The following is an 18895-nucleotide window of genomic DNA, read 5'->3' on the forward strand; positions in this document are numbered from 1 at the left end:
TTCTGTACAAAACATAAGCCAAACAATACAATTAAGTGACAGGTCCCTGCTTATCTCAGAGGGTGTGTGTGTGGTTCTTTGGAGTTGGCACTCAGTTTGAAGCATGAGAAAAACAAGAGGAAGCAGCAAGACTTTTCACATCCTGAACTGGCTTCCGCTCCCGTCATCCCTGGATTTTCTCTCTCTCTCTGTTTTGCCTTAGTATTTCCTCTGTCCTCATAAAGAAAAGGAAAGAACAAAACAACCCACAGATTATCAACTCTAAAAAGTCGTTCTCAAACAGACTGGATGGTTGTCTGAAATAGGCACGTATTGACTTTGCACAGGTGGTGAAACGAGTGATCTGTGGCTTGTTTTCAGGCTTCCACGTGGAACCCTTCTGTGAGGCAGCCCTCATGAAGAGTGCTGATCCCAAAAATGCACTCGCGTACGAGCAGAGCCAGCGGGGCTAAGAGTGGAGAATACCAGTGTGTAAACACATTACAGGGATGGTGCCAGGAGTTGTGCTCCTTTCTCTTAAAAAAAAAAAAAAAAAAAAAAAGTAAAATAAATTCTGATGCTTTTTCCACTTTGGAATCTTTTTAGGATGTAAGAAGTAGAAGCAGTGTGCATCCCCCGTATAATTCTGCCCACTAGTCCACAGACAGCATGCCTCTTAAGTAACCTCTTTAGGGATTTCACTTGTGCAAAGCTTGCAGATCTTTTAAAGATCTATAATAATCTTTAAAAATAAAGCAAAATGCGGCGAGAGGCGATGGCTCATGCCTGTAATCCCAGGACTTTGTTGGACCAAGATGGGAGGATCACTTGAGGGCAGGAATTCGAGACCATCCTGGGCAACATAGTGAGACCCCTATCTCTACCAAAAAAAATGTGAAGCACGATGGATAAACCTTGAAGACATTTTGCTAAGTGAAATAAACCAGTCACACAAAAGGGCAAATTATTTATGATTCCGCTTACAGGCGGTACTTAGAGTGGTCAATTTCATAGAGACAGGAAGTAGAAGGGTAGTTGCTGGAGCTGGGGAGTGGAGGGAGTTATAGCTTACTGTGTACAGAGTTTCAGTGTGGGAGGATGAAAAGGTTCTGGTGGTGGATGGTGGTGACGATTGCACAAAAATGTAACTGTACTTACTGCCCCTTAACTGTAGACTTGAAAATGGTAAATTTTATGTTATGCATGTTTTATCACAATAAAAAAATGAAGCAAAGTAGGTAAGGAAATAAATTGAGGTAAAGAGAGTAGGATGGATATCTTCTCCTATCTGTTGGGGTCAGAATAAAGAAAGTAATAGGATTTTGGATTTTGGTTTCTTTTTGCTACATAAACTATGATTACTGCCTCTCTCCCACTTTTTAAAATTGTTGTTTGTTTTTGAGACAGGGTCTCACTCTGTCACCCAGGCTGGAGTGCAGTGGTGCAATCTCGGCTCATTGCAACCTCCGCCTCCCAGGATCAATCATTCTGTATGATTCTGCATACAAGAGGTACTTAGAGTGGTCAGATTCATAGAGACAGGAAGTAGAATGGTGGTTGCTGGAACTGGGGGCAGCGATTCTCCCCCCTTAGCCTCTTGAGTGCTGGTACTACGGGTGTGAGACACCATGCAAGGCTAATTTTTAATTTTTTTTTTTAATAGACATGTGGTTTCACCGTGTTGGCCAGGCTGGTCTCAAACTCCGGACCTCAAGTGACCCGCCTGCCTAGGCTTCCCAAAGTGCTGGGATTATAGGCGTCAGCCACCGTGCCCAGCTTTCCTTCCTCATGTTCTCTGGAAATAATGATAAGGGAAAAGGATCTTTAGCTCCAACTACAAAAAGGGCGGCAGGAATAATCTTGTCTCATTCCAAATAGATTTTCTCCCCTGCGCAACAATGTTGCCTGCTTCTCTTCTCACTCCCCTCTAAACAGGATGGCTGGATCTGACTGGGAGTCGCAGCAGAGCCCAGCATCTTTCACATATAGAAGTACTCAATGAATAATACTTGTGAAAATTGAATTTCTGCCTTTTTACAAAATATATATTTCATAAAGAAGCTTCTTTGTACCTGCTAAATGAGAATCTTCTAAGAGGGGAGGATCCCTCCTGCAATGCAGGGGTTCCTCTGGACTGTCTTTACAGATCAGTGCAAAATAGGCAAGAAGGACAAAATAATATTTTGAGATTAAATTATGTTTCCTCCTTTGCTGCTGCTTTATTCAAGCACTTAGCTGAGAGTGTTCCTTGTTGAACCAGAGGAAATTTGGGGGCAGAACACTATAAACAGTCCTTTGGAGAACTTGTTACCTGTAAGCTAAAGAAGGCCTCAGATAAGCTGGAGTTTGCCCCTGAAAATATTGATTTGTACAGTGTTTTGCTGAAATTTACATTTGTAGATGTTTAAAAATGAGATGTCACATAAAAATCTGGGTTCCTGGGTTTTATTTCAAAATGTGAAGATAGCTCAAGCAACTTCATTTGCCTACTTGGCAACAACCAGCTGGATCTGAACTTCAGCTGTTGCATTTAGGATGGCATATTAATTAGGATAAAATGAGTGCCATAACAAATCGCCTCTCATATTTCAGTGACATAGCACAAAAGAAGTCGATTTCTCACTTACATATGACAAGTCTGGTGCAGGTGATTCAGGGACCTGGGGCTCCCTCTTTGCTGTGTCTCCACTGTCCTTAGGGGCCAGGGAGTTTTTTGTTTTCAGCCTGTGGAATGGGAAAAAGGAAGTGGAGAAGCACACCCATTTCTTAACCGCACTGGCCTGAAAGTGACACACATCCACTTAGCCCACATTCCACTGGGGGGACCCAGTCATGTGGCTCACCTAGATGCAAGGGGAGCTGGGAAACATGAAGCCGGTCTGAGCAGCCACTTCCTGCCACCAACCCTATCCCACGGATGGGGGAATCACAAATGTGCAGTGGCCGCGTGCACCTGTGCTGCAAATGGACAAATGAACTCAATTTGCCACAGTTCCCACTACTTGTTTCACATCCCTGAGTGGCCCCTGAAGGCATTTGAGTTTGTGGCTCTGGTTTAATTTGTGTTTGGGGGCACAGTGTGAGGAAAAAACATGGAAAAGACAGATTTTCCCTAGACTGAAAAGGAGATTGCCCCGGGGCAGGAGGAAGACAAACAGAGATCAGTGGGTCCTGAGGCTGAGGGTATGTGTGACTTGTGTCCCTGAAATACCATCTTGGAAACTGCAGGACCCCTGGGAGGAACAGCTGCAGGGACTGTCTTAGCACATGAGGCAATAGCCACCGCCACCCCACCCCAAATTCCTGTGCCCCTAGTGGGATACAGAAGTAGCAGGGAGCTCATCAGCCCAAGCAGCCACATGAGCCTGGGCAGTGGAAACAACTCAGCCATATTTTTTGGGAACAGAGGACCAAATGGATGTGCCATCCCTTCTCCCAACCCACTACATGGGACTGTGTAAATCCCTGGTGTTAGGAACTAACTCCAGGAAGGATGAAGGCTGACTCCCTTACTCCCCAGTAGATTAGCTGCTAGGGGCAGCTACTAATATATAATGTAAAAATATTTTCTAATATATAATGTAAAAATAACTGAGTTATTTACATAAAAGAATGGATATGTGACGCTTCTTGCATGCCTGAGTTTCTGGGCCGAGACTTATTCTCCCTTCACTGTTGCGGTTTTCTTAATGAAGTTGCTGAGAAACGCAGGGGCCTTGTTCATTTTGCCTTTTTCTGGAAACTTTGTGCTCCAATTCCAGATCCAGAGCAGTGCCTCTGCTCTCAGCCCCATACTGCCCACATTCTCATCAGGAAAAGCAAACAAAAGCCAAAGCCCTGACCAATTACAAGGCTTCTCTAAACGGGGCAGTTGCACTGTGTATATTCCTGGCGCATCAATTTTACTCAGACTGGGAAAATATTTTTACATTAGAAGAAACTAGGTTAAATTATGGCACAGAATGCAAAATTCATAGTTTAAAAATGATGAAATTCCAGACTTCAAAGGAACTTCTCTCTTGCAGGGTAGGGGGAGGGTTTTGTGTTTCTGAACCCCATGGGGTCTCCACTGGAGTTCTTTTGAGAAGGTCACTTCTGTGGAAAAGTTTGAGCAGCTCTGGCCGTGCGCCTGGCCTGGCTAGGGGCCACCTTCCTCTGGTTTGGGCTGCAGCGCCCTAGGGGTATCGCGTTCTTGTTGTTATCTCCTCACGTTTCTCAACTCACAGCTTGTCAGCGCGGGCGCAACCTGAGAGCTGTCGCAGGGTTCCAGCTCACTCGTTTCACAAAGGAGGAAATGGAGAATCAGCGACTTTAAAGGGCTTGCCTGGCGGACATCCACGCTTCCCAGGCTATCGCTCCTCCCTGCGTCCTTGGCCACCTCTGTTCTTTAATCCTGCAGGAACTCGGGACCCACGTGCAAATACAAAGAACCTTATCCACCCACCCCCGGCCCTTCTTCATCCTGCGCTTCCAACCTTGGGGGGTCCTCTCTCTTCACTAGGGTATCTGACGCCCGTGGGGGTGCTTAGAAAAGTTCGGTAGATTAGTGACTTCTGGTTCTGGAACAAATACATCACAGTCCAAACTGGGGGCTGGTGGTGGAGAGGTGGGTGGATGGGGGCGACAAATCTGCTCGGCCAAGAGAGAGGAGCTGGAGTCCTTTGGGGTTGGAGGACTGAACCCTTGAGGCCTGATTGAGGGCTCAAGGGGCGAAGGCAGGTTGGCAGGGGCAGCCTCTTCCCGCCGCCCACAATCCTCGGGCGGGCGCGCAGCCGAGCCGGCTCTGCTGGCTGGCGCAATCTCGCGCGCTCCTTGCATTGATCAAAAATGGGGGTTGAAACAGTAAACGCGAGGAGGAGCAACTGTCGGACTCGGTTCAGAAGCACGACCAATGGGGATGCGAGCTCCTTCGCGCGAACCAATCAGCGCAGGGCCTGCGACAGCGCGGGCCAATGGGGCGCCGACTCGGCCCTGGAACAGGGCAGGGGTGCGGAGCCGGCTGCAGACTCTCACCGCGGCGGTCGTGAACGCTAGCCGTTCACGCGTTCGGTCCTCCTTGGCTGACTCGCCGCCCTAGCCGCCGCACCATGGACGCCCCAAGGCAGGTGGTCAACTTTGGGCCTGGTCCTGCCAAGCTGCCGCACTCAGTAAGTCCCCGCGAGCGGGCGCCGTGAGTGAGGTTCAGGCGGGAGCACGCGCGCGGGTGGGTTTGCATCCCTGCGTGTGGCACTCGGATTCTCGCTCCCCGCCTTGAGTCGCCTAGGCGCTTTGCATCAGCATGCACGGCGGGATCAGCAGCTCTGGCAGGCGGGCTTCGGCAAGAATGCAGTTGGTGAGGAAGCTCGGCGAGGCGTGCCGGTGCAGCTGCCCCTGGCCGTGACTGCTGTTGCGAGGCAGTGCACGACTCAGCTGGCCGGGGCCTGCTGCCCCGCCGGTGCCGCGCACCTGCAGACTCCCGGGCTGTGCCATCTCCCGGGCAGGGCCGGGCCGGGGGCTGGGGCGGGGCGGAAGAGAAAAAGCTCTGATCTCTGCGTTCGCCTCGCGCAGCTGTGCGGCGAGCCCGGGCAGTGTGATGCCCGAGCGGATGCATGAATGGACATAGTGTGAATGAGTGATGAATGGGAATGAACCGATGACAGGTTTTGCGTATTGCAGTGGATCACCTTAGCTGAAAGGGATTGCAAACTTAAAGGTCCGCGTGTGGGTGCCCCCCTACCCCCTACACCAGTGTTTGCTTTAGCCAGCACTTAGGAGCACTGCTTTTCAGAAATGTAAATTTGAAAACCTTCAGTCCAACTTTCCCCTCCTTGTCCCCCATAGAACCTACCCTTTCCTAAAGCCTTTCTCCCCACCCCTCTCCTTTTTTTTAACATGCTTGTCCCCTAAAGGCGTTCGAGTATTCGAACTCTGGTGGGCTTTGGGCTGCTTAACCCAATTATCTGTTCATTTGGTTCTGGAGTAAACCGAATGATTGAATTCTCCCCCGGGCCACAATCAGATCTTGCTAGTGGAACTCACTCTCTGCCTTCCCAGGCCCCAGCCTGGCTCCTCCCCTCCCCCGCCAAACCCACCGTCCCCAGCTCCACCCGCAGTGAAGAAGGCAAAGTCTCTGATGTGCCTTGAGCTCATTGTCAGGCGGCTGCCGCTGCTGTTAGATTTTTATTTTGCTAACCAGGGTAGAGCTGATAATATGTTGGAGCAGCATGGGGCATAGCCAAGTATTTTACAATTATCAATTGTTGAGCAGAGTAGAAATCTCCCTGGGACAGAGCCTCCTCTGTGTTGTGGTAAGAACAGAGAATCCAATTTTAAAGGGGAAAGGACGTCTTGCTTTTCTAGGGGCAGCGCTCACAGTAGCTGAGAGGACAGGGCTTATTTTTTCTCAGTGATTACAGTTCATTTTAGGCGAGATTCCCTGCTCCAGCTGTAGAAATGTTTCCTGTAGCCTCCTCCTTCAACCCTCCCCCCCATGCTTTGGAGTGTTCCCAGTATTTGTTCCGTAGGTAATTCGTTATTAATTTATTGCTATAATTGTAATGGCAGTTGTCATCAGTAATACAATTATTTATTATTAATTTTTCTGGGAGGATTTTTGTCCTTGGATTGCATGTAACCTGGGAGGTAGGAGGGCCAAGGGCGGGCAGATGTTGCTTTTTATGTGTTTCCTTGATTTAGTTGAATTGCAAAGATTAGAGAAGCTTTCAAACTTTTTTGACTGTAAACTACAGTGAAAAACGTGCTTACAAAATGACAAAGTATACACAAAATTGAATTGTAACAAAAATAAATGCCTTATGAGATGATGAGTAGCCTAATTACCTGTGACATACACTATTTTGTATTCTATTCTGCTCTAGTCTGTTCTGTTTCATTAAAAAAGTTAGTCGTGAGCTGAGTGTGGTGGCACACGCCTGTAATCCAAGCAACTCAGGAGGCTAAGGTGGGAGGATCTCTTGAGCCCAGGAGTTTGAGGCTGTAGTGAACTGTGATTGTCCCACTGCATTCCAGGCTGGGTGACAGAGCAAAACCCTGTCTCTTAACAACAGCAAAAGAAAAATTGGTTGTGATCCACAAGAGCAATGCATTCTTCAACTGGGAAAAAAAAAAACAAAGCAACGATTGGATTAGGAAGGTGTAATTTTTGAGTAGGAGTCTTTAAAACTCTTTGTAATTATTTTGGTTATAAACTTTTATAGAACTATTGTCAACGAATGCTGTCTATAAGAAAGATACAGCCTCAGAGCAAGTTCAGAGATTATTCACAGATGAATGTTTCTCTTTACTAAGAGAAAAGATTCACTCTGATTTATTTGATCAGCTAGTGTTAACAAGCATCCAGCATTTCAGAAAACAATAACACATTCTTAGACCCAGTCGTCAAGGCAGTCTTTTTTTAAATCTAACTCTTTTTTTTTTTTTTTTGGAGACAGAGTCTCGCTGTGTCATGAGGCTGGAGTGCAGTGGCGTGATCTCAGCTCACTGAAACCTCCACCTCCCAGGTTCCAGCGATTCTTCTGCCTCAGTAGTAGCTGGGATTACATGCGCCCACCACCATGCCCAGCTAATTTTTGTATTTTTAGTAGAGACGGGGTTTCACCATGTTGGCCAGGATGGTCTCAATCTCTTGACCTCGTGATCTGCCCGCCTTGGCCTCCCAAAGGGCTAGGATTACAGGTGTGAGCCACCACGCCCGGCCTTGTCTAATTCTTTATTGTTAAAATACTGTTTTTTGAGTCAAGTTGCAATCCAGTTTAAGTTATAGCTGTGTTTTAATGATGCCCTCTTTAGCAAGCATCTTAAAAAAAAAGTGCCTCCTATTTGTAGACCTTCTCTGTCTGGTTGCTTTTGCACTTATTTTATGTTCATTTTTAAAGCTTTTCTTTTTCTCTTTATTTTTTATTATGGGATTCCTCACATACACAAAGATAAAAGTAGTGTAATGAACCTCCAAGGACTCATCTCTGAGACTCAATGACTATCAACATTGTGCCAGTCTTGTTGCAGCACCCTGGGACAAATCTTATTCACAGCAGGCTCTTCCTTCTTCCTGCCTACCCCACGCTTCCCAGTCTAGCACCTTAGACCAAAAGACATCGGAAAATTGAGTTACCTGTATAATCTGGACATAATTGTTTTTATTGTTGTCCCTTTAACCCAGAACTTTATGCATTCTGTACTTTAGCTTTAGGAGAGTGGTGAATGAGATTTGCGAAGGGGACATTATCTAGGGGATTGGTAAATTCAGGACTTTGGAAAAAGTGTATCAACATCAGTCACATTGCCTAATTTCATGCTTACCTTGTGTGTAAGTTGCATCATCGCTGGCTTTGTGGACATGGGGAGGAAGGGGACTGGCTGTGGGTGGGGATGGATGCCTGGGGACCTCCCTGTAGACCCTTCCTCGTCCCCTTCTCAAGTTTGTATGTGTGGAGGGAAAGCCGTGTAGAGCATATTGAAATAACCTTATTTTCCTTTTTTTTTTCTAGGTGTTGTTAGAGATGCAAAAGGAGTTATTAGACTACAAAGGAATTGGCATTAGTGTTCTTGGTAAGATTTACTTTTGAATTATGTGAATGTCCAGGTTTCAAAGGAAACTTTTTTTTTTTTTTTTAAGAGGCATAGTCCTCCTCTGTCACCCAGGCTGGAGTACAATGGCGTGATCATAGTTCACTGCAGCCTTCAACTCCTGGGCTCAAGTGACCCTCCTGCCTCAGCTTCCTGAGTAGCTAGGACTATAGGTACATGTCACCATACCGGGCTAATTTTTAAAAAATGTTTAAGATATTTTTTAAAGATCCCATGAGATGGGATCTCACTTTGTGGCCCAGGCTGATCTCAAACTCATGGCCTCAAGCAATTCTCCCACATTGGCCTCCCAAAGTTTTGAAATTACAGGCTTGAGCCACTGAGCCCTGGCCCAAAGGGAACTAATTTAAATGCATCAAATATAGAATTACAGGGCCTATAGAGTCTTCCTATAGGCCTTTATAGATACATTTTTAAACTTTAATAGCTTGGGTTGCATGTTTGATAGAAACCATTTTGAAAATAGCATAAATGCTGGTGAGAGGCTCTGACATCTCAGTTTACCCTGTCATAATTGGTTTTTGCTAAATCATAGGATCTAGGATCAGAAGATACTGTATATTTGCATAATATTGCCTCCAAACATTTATAATATTGCTTTACATTCAATTTACAGTTTTTATTGTACTTAAATACAACCTCATTAAAGTTTAAAAGTACACAAGCCTTTTATGAGGACCTCGCACATTGATAATCTTATTAAGTTTCCCCTATATTTTTGGGGAAGAGGACTTCCGCATTCCAAAACTTATTTTCTTTTATTTTTGGTAGTTCTGAAGACTGCATGGTATTAAGAGACCATAGGGTTAACTGTATTGCTTATTTCTGTTAAATTTTGTTCCTGTTGGTTTGGGACATATACTTAGATTTCTGTGAAGTGAGATCACAGCGTGGAGTTTTGTGCTCTAGACCTAAAGGGCAACTGTTGGACGTGGATTCCTGTTTGTGAGAAAGAGATTGTAAGAAGAATCACAGACAGCATCATGGAGTGATGAATTAACAAATAGCTTGCTCAATGAATGTACCACTTGAAAAATCCTTCTGCCATGACGATGAAGCTAAATGTTTGCAATTTGAAAATCAGTGTGGATGGTCCCCTAAACTAAGTGAGCCTTGGCCCACAATTTGAATGCAGAATAACTGAAATTTCCCGGTATTGTTGTTTACTTGCAAATATCATAGGTATTTCTGTTCACTTGGTTTTAAACTGGCATTTTTGTTGTTGTTTATCTTTCCTTTCACAGAAATGAGTCACAGGTCATCAGATTTTGCCAAGATTATTAACAATACAGAGACTCTTGTGCGGGAATTGCTGTAAGTTTAAAAAAGACCAAATTCTGTTACTTTTGTTAGATACTTCCTAAACCCGGATGTCTTCCATTATCTTCTACACTCTATTGTTTGTACAGAATATTTCACAATTTAAAATAATCCTTTTAAGATTCTCTCCAACTCACTATTAGTACATAATGCTTTTTACTTGTTCCCCATCCTGTGTTTGTATGTTTTTGTTTTTATTTTATGTGATATTTCCAAAGATTTGAAGTCACTGTATCTAGGAAAGATTTTTCAGCACTGTGGCAGTTAAACTGGCATGAAAGAGATAAAAATGACGAAGAAATGGTCATCTTTGTCAGCATAATTGACTATAAACTAGTTCAGTTGTTCTCAAAGTTTGAGTTTCATACCATCTGTCAGAGTCACCTGGTTAGGGTGGAGTATTAAAAAATTCAAGTGGGGCCAGGCACAGTGGCTCACGCCTGTAATCCCAGCACTTTGGGAGGCTGAGGCGGGTGGATCACGAGGTCAGGAGACCAAGACCATCCTGGCTACCACGGTGAAACCCCATCTACTAAAAAAAAAAAAAAAACTAGCTGGGCATGGTGGCACACACGTGTAATCCCAGCTATTCAGGAGGCTGAGGCAGGAGAATTGCTTGAACCAGGGAGGCGGAGGTTGCAGTGAGCTGAGACCGCGTCACTGCCCTCCAGCTTAGGTGACAAAACAAGACTCCATCTCAAAAAAATAAATAAATAAATAAATAAATAAATCAAGTGATGGGCACCACTTAGTCCTGCCGAATCAGAATCTCCGGAGAGACTTTCTTTTTAACTTTTATTTTTAACTTTAATTTTAATTGTAAGAGTTCTGAACTCTAGGAACTGCTGCTTAGACGAAATCTCCCTGGGTTAGCTGCACTGCCTTTCCTATCCAGAGGACACCTTATTCTTAAATAGATTGCTATTTAAAGGAGAGATTTTTATATATTATATAAACATGTTCACATAAACCCACAAATATAGCAAGTTTGAAAGCATACCATTTTTTTTTCCTGTTCACAAAAATAATGAAAGTTTAGGAAAAACATTGTAGCTCACAACTCAACTGGAATAACTTTAACCCCAGCTAATCAGGGATAATCACTAATATGTTAGGACCCATTCTTGCATTATTACATTAACAAAATTTGAATTATGCTGATTATTTCAAGTTTTCAAATTGCTTGATAAAGAGATTCAGATAGGGCAGGCTGGGTGGGATTTCTGTGAGGAGGAGCAGACGCTGATTGCAGTGTGAATGTTCAGAGCTGGTAGCCATCTGCTTGGCCTCTCCCATCTGTTGGCCTGCTGAGTATCATGTCACATTCATAGGACAATCCTGTCCTTCATGGAGTGGGTATTTGGAACATTAGCCTGAAGAGAGATGGCATTTGACCACATGGCTACGAACTTCCTCTGACTGGGGTCCCAGTTCAATTTAAGGGCCTATCTTTTCTTCTCCTAACCTGGTTCCTACCTTGTACACCTGTACCTAGACCTCGGCCTGGTTTCCTTCCATCTAATTCTTGGCCTTGTTAACCGCCCTGCATCTGAATAATGTGAACCTGGATCTCTGTCTTGGGTTATCAGTCTTCCCAGCTGCTGAGAACCTCGTGGCTAGACTCTCCTAAGACCTGCTGGTTGCTTGCTATCCTACTAAGCCCTGAATGTAGGTCATGCATCTTTCAGGACAAGATATTTACGCACCTACCACCCCATTCCCCAAGACCCTACCACGTTGCCTTGCCCTTTATTAATTTACCTCTATATCTTTGCTGGAGCTCTGTTCCCTGGCCATCTGGCTTCTGTACACCTATTCCCAGGCTCTGACCTTACTCAAAGGCTTGGGTCCAGTTTCCATGGCCTTGTCCTTTTGGAGCTGGGCTTGTTTCTACTGCCTGTAGCCATTCTCATCGTTATCTTAATTTTTCATCCTGGAGTCAAAGAATTTTGCTTTTTATTTTGATGTGTAATAGATACATGATTTCATGGCCAGGCCTAAAACATTATCAAAACCTCCTGCCCAACATCTACCTAGTTCATAGCACGGTGCATGGCACAGGATTATTGGTTGTAAGTTACAGGACCCCCAACTCACTGGCTTAAGTAAAAAAGCAATGTATTATCTCACCTAACAGATAAATGCAGGAGGATTTAGGTGCTTCTAAATGATTGCAGGAAGCTGATTTTCCCACATCTTCTGGCTCTGCTTTCTTATGTGTTCTCTTCACTGCGTGGCCACCACTGGTTGCAGGATCAGCTCCTACAAGTTTCTTCTTTCCCTCAGTAGAAACAGCTTTCCTTACCAAGAAGTTTGAGTAAAGGTCTCAGTACCAAATTCCATTGGCCAGCCTGGGGCAGGTGCTCATCCCCTTGAGCCAGGGTTGACCACAGTTGAACCATGTGGACTGAGAGTGGCAGAGGGGTAATTTCCTAAAGGAACATCAGGCTGTTGTCACTAGGAAGAGGAGGAAGACCTGCAGGTCCAACAGTCACCCTAGGCTTTCAACACAGTCTCCAGTAAATAGTTGTTCAAGGATTGCATAAATAAATGAGTGAATTAGGGAAGACACAGTAGTATTGGAACATTACCATATTTCTTGTAGTAAATCCACCCAAGGTAAAGCACTTGGTAGAGCATCACTTGTTCTTAATCTTTGACCACATGAGTTTATGTATTTACTGTTACCTGTGCTTCTGCCCAGAGCCGTTCCAGACAACTATAAGGTGATTTTTTTGCAAGGAGGTGGGTCTGGCCAGTTTGGTGCTGTCCCCTTAAACCTGATTGGCTTGAAAGCAGGAAGATGTGCGGACTATGTGGTGACGGGAGCTTGGTCAGCTAAGGCCGCAGAAGAAGCCAAGAAGTTTGGGACTATAAATATCGTTCACCCTAAACTTGGGAGTTATACAAGTAAGTTCTGGGAGCTGAGCTGGGTGGTGAAATGCTGACTGGTGGGTTACCCCAACCCAGGGCAATCTGTAGTTTTCAGTTCTTTTCTGCCCTTGTCAGTTGTTAGTTCATTCCCATTTAGATTGGGTGGCTGTACTAGCTAAAACTAGAGCCTATGCATACTCTTACTTTATTTTTTTTTCTAGACAGAGTTTTGCTCTGTCACCCAGGCTAGAGTGCAGTGGCATAATCTCAGCTCACTGCAACCTCTGCCTCCCAGGTTCAGGCAATTCTCCTGCCTCAGCCTCCCGAGTACCTGGAATTACAGGTGCCCGCCACCATGCCTGGCTAATTTTTGTATTTTTAGTATAGACGGAGTTTAACCATGTTGGCCAGGCTGCTCTTGAACTCCTGACCTCAGGTGATCCGCCTGCCTCAGCCTCCCAAAGTGCTGGGATTACAGGCGTGAGCCACTGCGCCTGGCCTATGCATACTCTTATTGCAGAAGCCAGTGAGTAGTTAGTAGTAGCTTTTCAGCTAATTAGCTGAAAAAGTCCAGGGGCTGGTTTGGCTTTAGATGTGGCCTGATCAGGGGCCCCAACAATGTCTCCAGGACCTGGTGGCTCCACAGGCAGAAAAAGCTGTCACTTTCTTGAAAGGTGGCTGCAGCTGCTCCTGACCTTATATTCTCCCAAGTTTCAATGCCTTTGCAGAGCATTGCCAGTAACAGTCTCATGTCTCCTGTGCCCCATTCTGAATCAGTCCCTGTGGCCGTGCCTGAGTTGTATTCTACCTCTGGGCTGTGGGTTTCACTGGCTCCCCTGGAACTACATGGGCTGAGAGCGGGTGAGGGCTGGGGTCCCGATAAGAAGCTACTAGTCCATCAATGGATGTAGGGTAGATGGATACTGGGTGACAAGTAAAAACTCAGATATCTCCCAGGCCTTTTGAAAAAATTTACTTTATTTTGCTGAGACACAGTCTTTGTATGTTGCCCAGGTTGGAGTATAGTGGCTCTTCACAGGCATGGTCATAGCACACTGTAGCCTGCAGCTCCTGGGCTCAAGTGATCCTCCTGCCTTAGCCTCCTAAGTAGCCGGGACTATAGGCACATACTACCATGCCCACCCTTCCATGCCATTTTTGAAGATGATTTGTTCCCAGTAAAAGTCAAAAGGTTGGATCGCTCGTCCTCTCAGGATGTTGGTGACGATGGTAACAAAAGATGAGGCTGGGAGGGTGCTTTCACTTGTGCAGTGCTTTGAAGTCAGTTGATCTTTCCCTGCTAGGGGAGGCCTGTCAGTCTCCCGGTTGACTCCCATCTGTGTAAGAAAAGAGGAGAGTGAAAAGTGCAAAGTCTCAAACTTGTCTTCTATGATAGAAATTCCAGATCCAAGCACCTGGAACCTCAACCCGGATGCCTCCTATGTGTATTATTGTGCAAATGAGACAGTGCATGGTGTGGAGTTTGACTTTATACCCGATGTCAAGGGAGCAGTACTGGTTTGTGACATGTCCTCAAACTTCCTGTCCAAGCCAGTGGATGTTTCCAAGGTAGAGTATAAAAGGCAGGGTCGGGGGAACGCACTGACTCGGTTTCTGCAGGGACATTTTAATATACACAACAGCGGGAAGAACCATGGGTGTTTGGGGCCTGCAGAACCCCTGAGCTAGGGGCAGCTGCCAGTGAGCAGGCTGCCAGGTGTGAATCCCCAGCTGTTGCAGTGCCTGAGGCCTGCTGTTCCCAGCCTCATGATGATGATTGCCTCACAGGATCCCACTTGAGTCCTTGGGGAACTACCTGCTTTTGAGAGTGGTTCTTAGAAACTTGTTTGGTCAACAGACGGGGAGTGACTTGTCTTCAAGAGCAGATGCAGATTATCCCGAGCCCAGGGGACCTGTGTGAGAGAGCTTCCCCTTGCCCGGTACCCACCTCCAGAAGCGTCAACAGGATACCGTTTTCTGAGTGGCTCACCAAGGCAGGGCAGTGGGACCCGTGCTCTAGGTACATGCCCGAGGGGGCGATGCGGGTAAAGAATCTAAGAACAACCGTTGAACTGACTGAGTGGTATTCTGCCTTTTTACTTGGGAAAATATATACTTATAATAAATTTTACCATTTAATATAAAATGTACCATCTTAACCATTTTTAAGTGTACGGTTCAGTGGCAGTAAGAGCATTCACATTGTTGTGCAGACATCACCACCATCCGTCTCCAGAACTTTCATATCTTACCAAATGAAAGTCTATACGTTAAACACTAACCCCCTCTCTCCCTGCCCTCCAGCCCCTGGCAGCCTCCATTCTAGTTTCTGTCTCTGTAAATTTGACTACTGTAGGTACCTCCTAGAAGTGAATCATGTACTATTTGTCCTTTTGTGTCTGGCTTATTGCACTTAGCAGAATGTCTTCAAGGTTCATCCATGTTGTAGTGTGTGTCAGAACTTCCTTTCTTTTTTAAGGCTGAATAATAATTGTTTAGATATACTATATTTGGTTTATGGTCTGCTTTTCATTATCGCCAGGCACTGGCAATTTTAAATAACTATAAATTACTTTCCCCCACCCCCAACTTCCTGCCGACGCTCATTTTTCCTAAAGGTTTCATGGAGAGAGTCATGGGAGTGGGTTTTGTATCTTGCACAACAGAATGACCTAAAGTACCTTTAAACATCTGTTTTCTATAATTTCTTCTCCCTCAGGCAGCTTGTCCCATCCCTTCTCTTTGTCATAGCAGTCCCTTGTCCCTTTCTCAGCACCTTCTGACTGTCCTTTTATACAGATGTAAATAGATTAAAAAATCTGTTTCAGCCAGGCGCGGTGGCTCACGCCTGTAATCCCAACAATTTGAGAGACAGAGGAGGGTGGATCACGAGATCAGGAGTTCAAGACCACCCTGACCAATGTGGTAAAACCCTGTCTCTACTAAAAATACAAAAATTCGCTGGGCATGGTGGCACATGCTGTAATCCCAGCTACTTGGCAGGCTGAGGCAGGAGAATCGCTTGAACCCGGGAGGTGGAGGTTGCAGTGAGCTGAGATCGTGCCACTGCACTCCAGCCTGGGTGCCAGAGCAAGACTCTGTCTCAAAAAAAAAAAAAAAATCTGTTTCTTCTCTTGGTTACTAGGGAGGGTTAGAGGCCCCACTTTAAAGACTGATTTGGGGGTAGAAAGGAGGTATGCAGAGCAAATGTGAGTATGTGCCAGGACCTTGCAGTGGTGGGCTTGGGTTAGCCCCATCCAGGGGAGGACCAGACCGACAGATCATCCTCAGGCTTTGGAACCCTGAGTATGGGTTTGCCACCCAGATGGAGATTGCTTTAGAGCATCAACTCCTCCCTACACAGCATACAGTCATTTCCTTAAAGAAATTGTGCTTTGGGAAGAGTTGGGAGGTTTGCATACATGTATGAAAAATGGCCAAATCCTTCTTAAACAGCATGTCTTTCTCTTTTTAAGTTTGGTGTGATTTTTGCTGGTGCCCAGAAGAATGTTGGCTCTGCTGGGGTCACCGTGGTGATTGTCCGTGATGACCTGCTGGGGTTTGCCCTCCGAGAGTGCCCTTCGGTCCTGGAATACAAGGTGCAGGCTGGAAACAGCTCCTTGTACAACACGCCTCCATGTTTCAGGTAACTCTGGGAGTCAGTCTTGTGGACCCGGGGAGGGTCTCACTATTTTTCATCAAAGCAGAGGTTGTATTTTAAAGTAAAGCATGTAAGGCTGGGCGGGGTGGCTCACGCCTGTAATCCTAGCAATTTGGGAGGCCGAGACGGGTGGACCACTTGAGGTCAGGAGCTAGAGACCAGCCTGACCAACATGGTGAAACCCTGTTTCTACCAAAAATACAAAATTATCCAGGCGTGGTAGCACACACCTATAATCCCAGCTACTCAGGAGGCTGAGGCAGGAGAATCGCTTGAGCTGGGGAGGCACAGGTTGCGGTGAGCCGACATGGCACCATTGCACTCCAGCCTGGGTGACAGAGGGAGACTCCATCTCTAAATAAATAAGTAAAATAAAGTAAAGCATGATTCCAGGAGCCGGTGACCAAATGCCCCAGATATCTTATCAGATTCTCTGCCCAGCTCACCTCTCCCTCTGTACCCCCTCTTTACTATTTGATCAGCTTTTCCTCTTGCTCTTTTTTGGGGATGTTGGTTTTTGTTTGGTCTTGGTAATCCAGGACCTGGTGGTTCACCGTTAACCCAAAAGCTCTCTATACATGAGGTGCTGTGGCCTGCATCTCAAACAGCCAGTGCAGCTTTGGAGAAGAATTTTCAAAGGCTGTGCCTCCCCTGCTTTCATTTCTTTCTCTGCTGGGCCTGCGGGAAGCTGGCTGCCTGACAGAGAACATACTGGCTTAAATACCTTTCAGGGATTTTTGTTTTTGTTTTTTTTTGAGATGGAGTCTCGCTCTGTCGCCAGGCTGGAGTGCAGTGGCGTGATCTCGGCTCACTGCAACCTCTGCCTCCCAGGTTCAAGCGATTCTCCTGCCTCAGCCTCCCGAGTAGCTGGGATTACAGGTGCATGCCACCACGCCAAGCTAATTTTTGTACTTTTAGTAGAGACGGGGTTTCACCATGTTGGCCAGGCTGCTCTTGAACTCCTGACCTCAGGTGATCCGCTGGCTTTGACCTCCTAAACCATTGGGATTACAGGCGTGCACCACCGTGCCTGGCCAACATCTTTCTATTTTTCAGCCTAATCTGGAGGGATCCTCTTAGCCTGGCTCTCATTCGCTGAGTGGGGGCTGCGTTGCGGCACTTCAGGGAGAGCAAGGTTGCCCTGCCTCAGGATCCTGTAACTCCCAAACTTGGGTATTTTGAGACAATCTTCATGACTCTTAAGATTTACAATTGCCTAAGAGAGTCTAGTATTTACTAGCTGTGTGACCTTAGGCAAGTCACTTAACATGTCTGTGTAGTAGGTTCCAGAAGTAATAATAGTACCCCTTTCATTGGGTTGCTGTGAAGATTAAATGAGTTGGGATATACATATATTTTATTTATATATATACACACATTTATTTATATGCATGTGTGTGTGTATATATATACATATATATATATGGCCAACTGGGACACAAGAACTGGGCGGGCACTTGAGGTGCAGTTGGGAACCTCAAGTGCTGGCCTCCTGGAGAAGGGGCCGAGGTGCCAGGCTGCACATGGCAGGTGGAGGGAGAGGAGGCCGTCCTTACTTGTTTAGAGATGGGGCCAGGGCCTGCCTTGCAGCTAGAGGAGGCTTTCAGAGGAGCCCAAACCATCACCCATTTCAGAAGTGAGAAGGTGGGAGGGGGCAGGGAAAGAGTGCTGTCCCTGAACTGTCCCACAGCCTGTAGGCCAGCAAGTTGTGATCAGGGTACAGCTTGGGGCAGGGCAGACAGTCACCCCGTGGTACCTTCTCCAAGGGTTACCTTGAAGAGCATTTTTTAAAAAAGGAATGAACATGGCTGGGCGCGGTGGCTCACGCCTGTAATCCCAGCACTTTGGGAAACCGAGGCAGGTGGATCATGAGGTCAGGAGATCCAGACCATTCTGGCTAACACGGTAAAACCCCATCTCTACTAAAAGATACAAAAAGTTAGCCAGCTGTGGTGGTGGGCGCCTGTAGTCCCAGCTACTCGGGAGGCTGAGGCAGGAGAATGGCGTGAACCCGGGAGGTGGAGCTTGCAGTGAGCCGAGATCGCGCCACTGCACTCCAGCCTGGGCAACAGAGTGAGACTCCGTCTCAAAAAAAAAAAAAAAAGAAAGGAATGAGCACATTAGCACATGCTGTTTGTTAATATTAGGGGGAGAAACCATTAGTGGGAACAGTGGGAAAGCAGGCCAGTCTTTCTAATGGGAGTTGAAGATGGCTGGAGTCAGACCTGGAGACACAGAAAGTTGTCCTGGAAGAGAGTTTCTCATATGGTGACTCCCCTACCGCCCCCTGTGCTTGACCAGTGGTTGGGCTCCTCTGGCCCACTGTGGGTGGGGATGCGGGGTAGGGGGAGGGGAGGAACTCCCTTTCCAGAGCTTTCCTGCCGGAGGAAGGACAGAGGCAGAAACAAGGGCAGAAAAGGGGCCGAGTTTCTCCCCTAGACAGATCAGAACAGTGATCATTGAGACCATCTCAGG

At 46.2% G+C, this 18895-nt stretch overlaps 1 protein-coding gene across 2 annotated transcripts in view; it reads left to right on the forward strand.

Annotated features, from left to right (window-relative positions):
- The first annotated feature begins 4980 nt into the window (after window positions 1-4980).
- PSAT1 (phosphoserine aminotransferase 1) overlaps window positions 4981-18895 on the forward strand; it is a 32918-nt gene continuing 19003 nt past the window's right edge. The window contains exons 1-6 of one of the 2 annotated variants that reach the window (XM_001101767.5): window positions 4981-5126; window positions 8466-8526; window positions 9810-9879; window positions 12590-12795; window positions 14156-14328; window positions 16236-16405. In XM_001101767.5, coding sequence (XP_001101767.3) covers window positions 5067-5126; window positions 8466-8526; window positions 9810-9879; window positions 12590-12795; window positions 14156-14328; window positions 16236-16405 — 740 coding nt within the window. In that variant the 5' untranslated portion in view covers window positions 4981-5066. Of the gene's footprint in view, window positions 5127-5316; window positions 6483-8465; window positions 8527-9809; window positions 9880-12589; window positions 12796-14155; window positions 14329-16235; window positions 16406-18895 lie in introns of those variants that run through there. The other variant, XM_028835269.2, reaches the window with a different exon arrangement.

Source organism: Macaca mulatta, chromosome 15 (genome assembly GCF_049350105.2).
Source record: "Macaca mulatta isolate MMU2019108-1 chromosome 15, T2T-MMU8v2.0, whole genome shotgun sequence".
NCBI classification, from domain to species: domain Eukaryota; kingdom Metazoa; phylum Chordata; class Mammalia; order Primates; family Cercopithecidae; genus Macaca; species Macaca mulatta.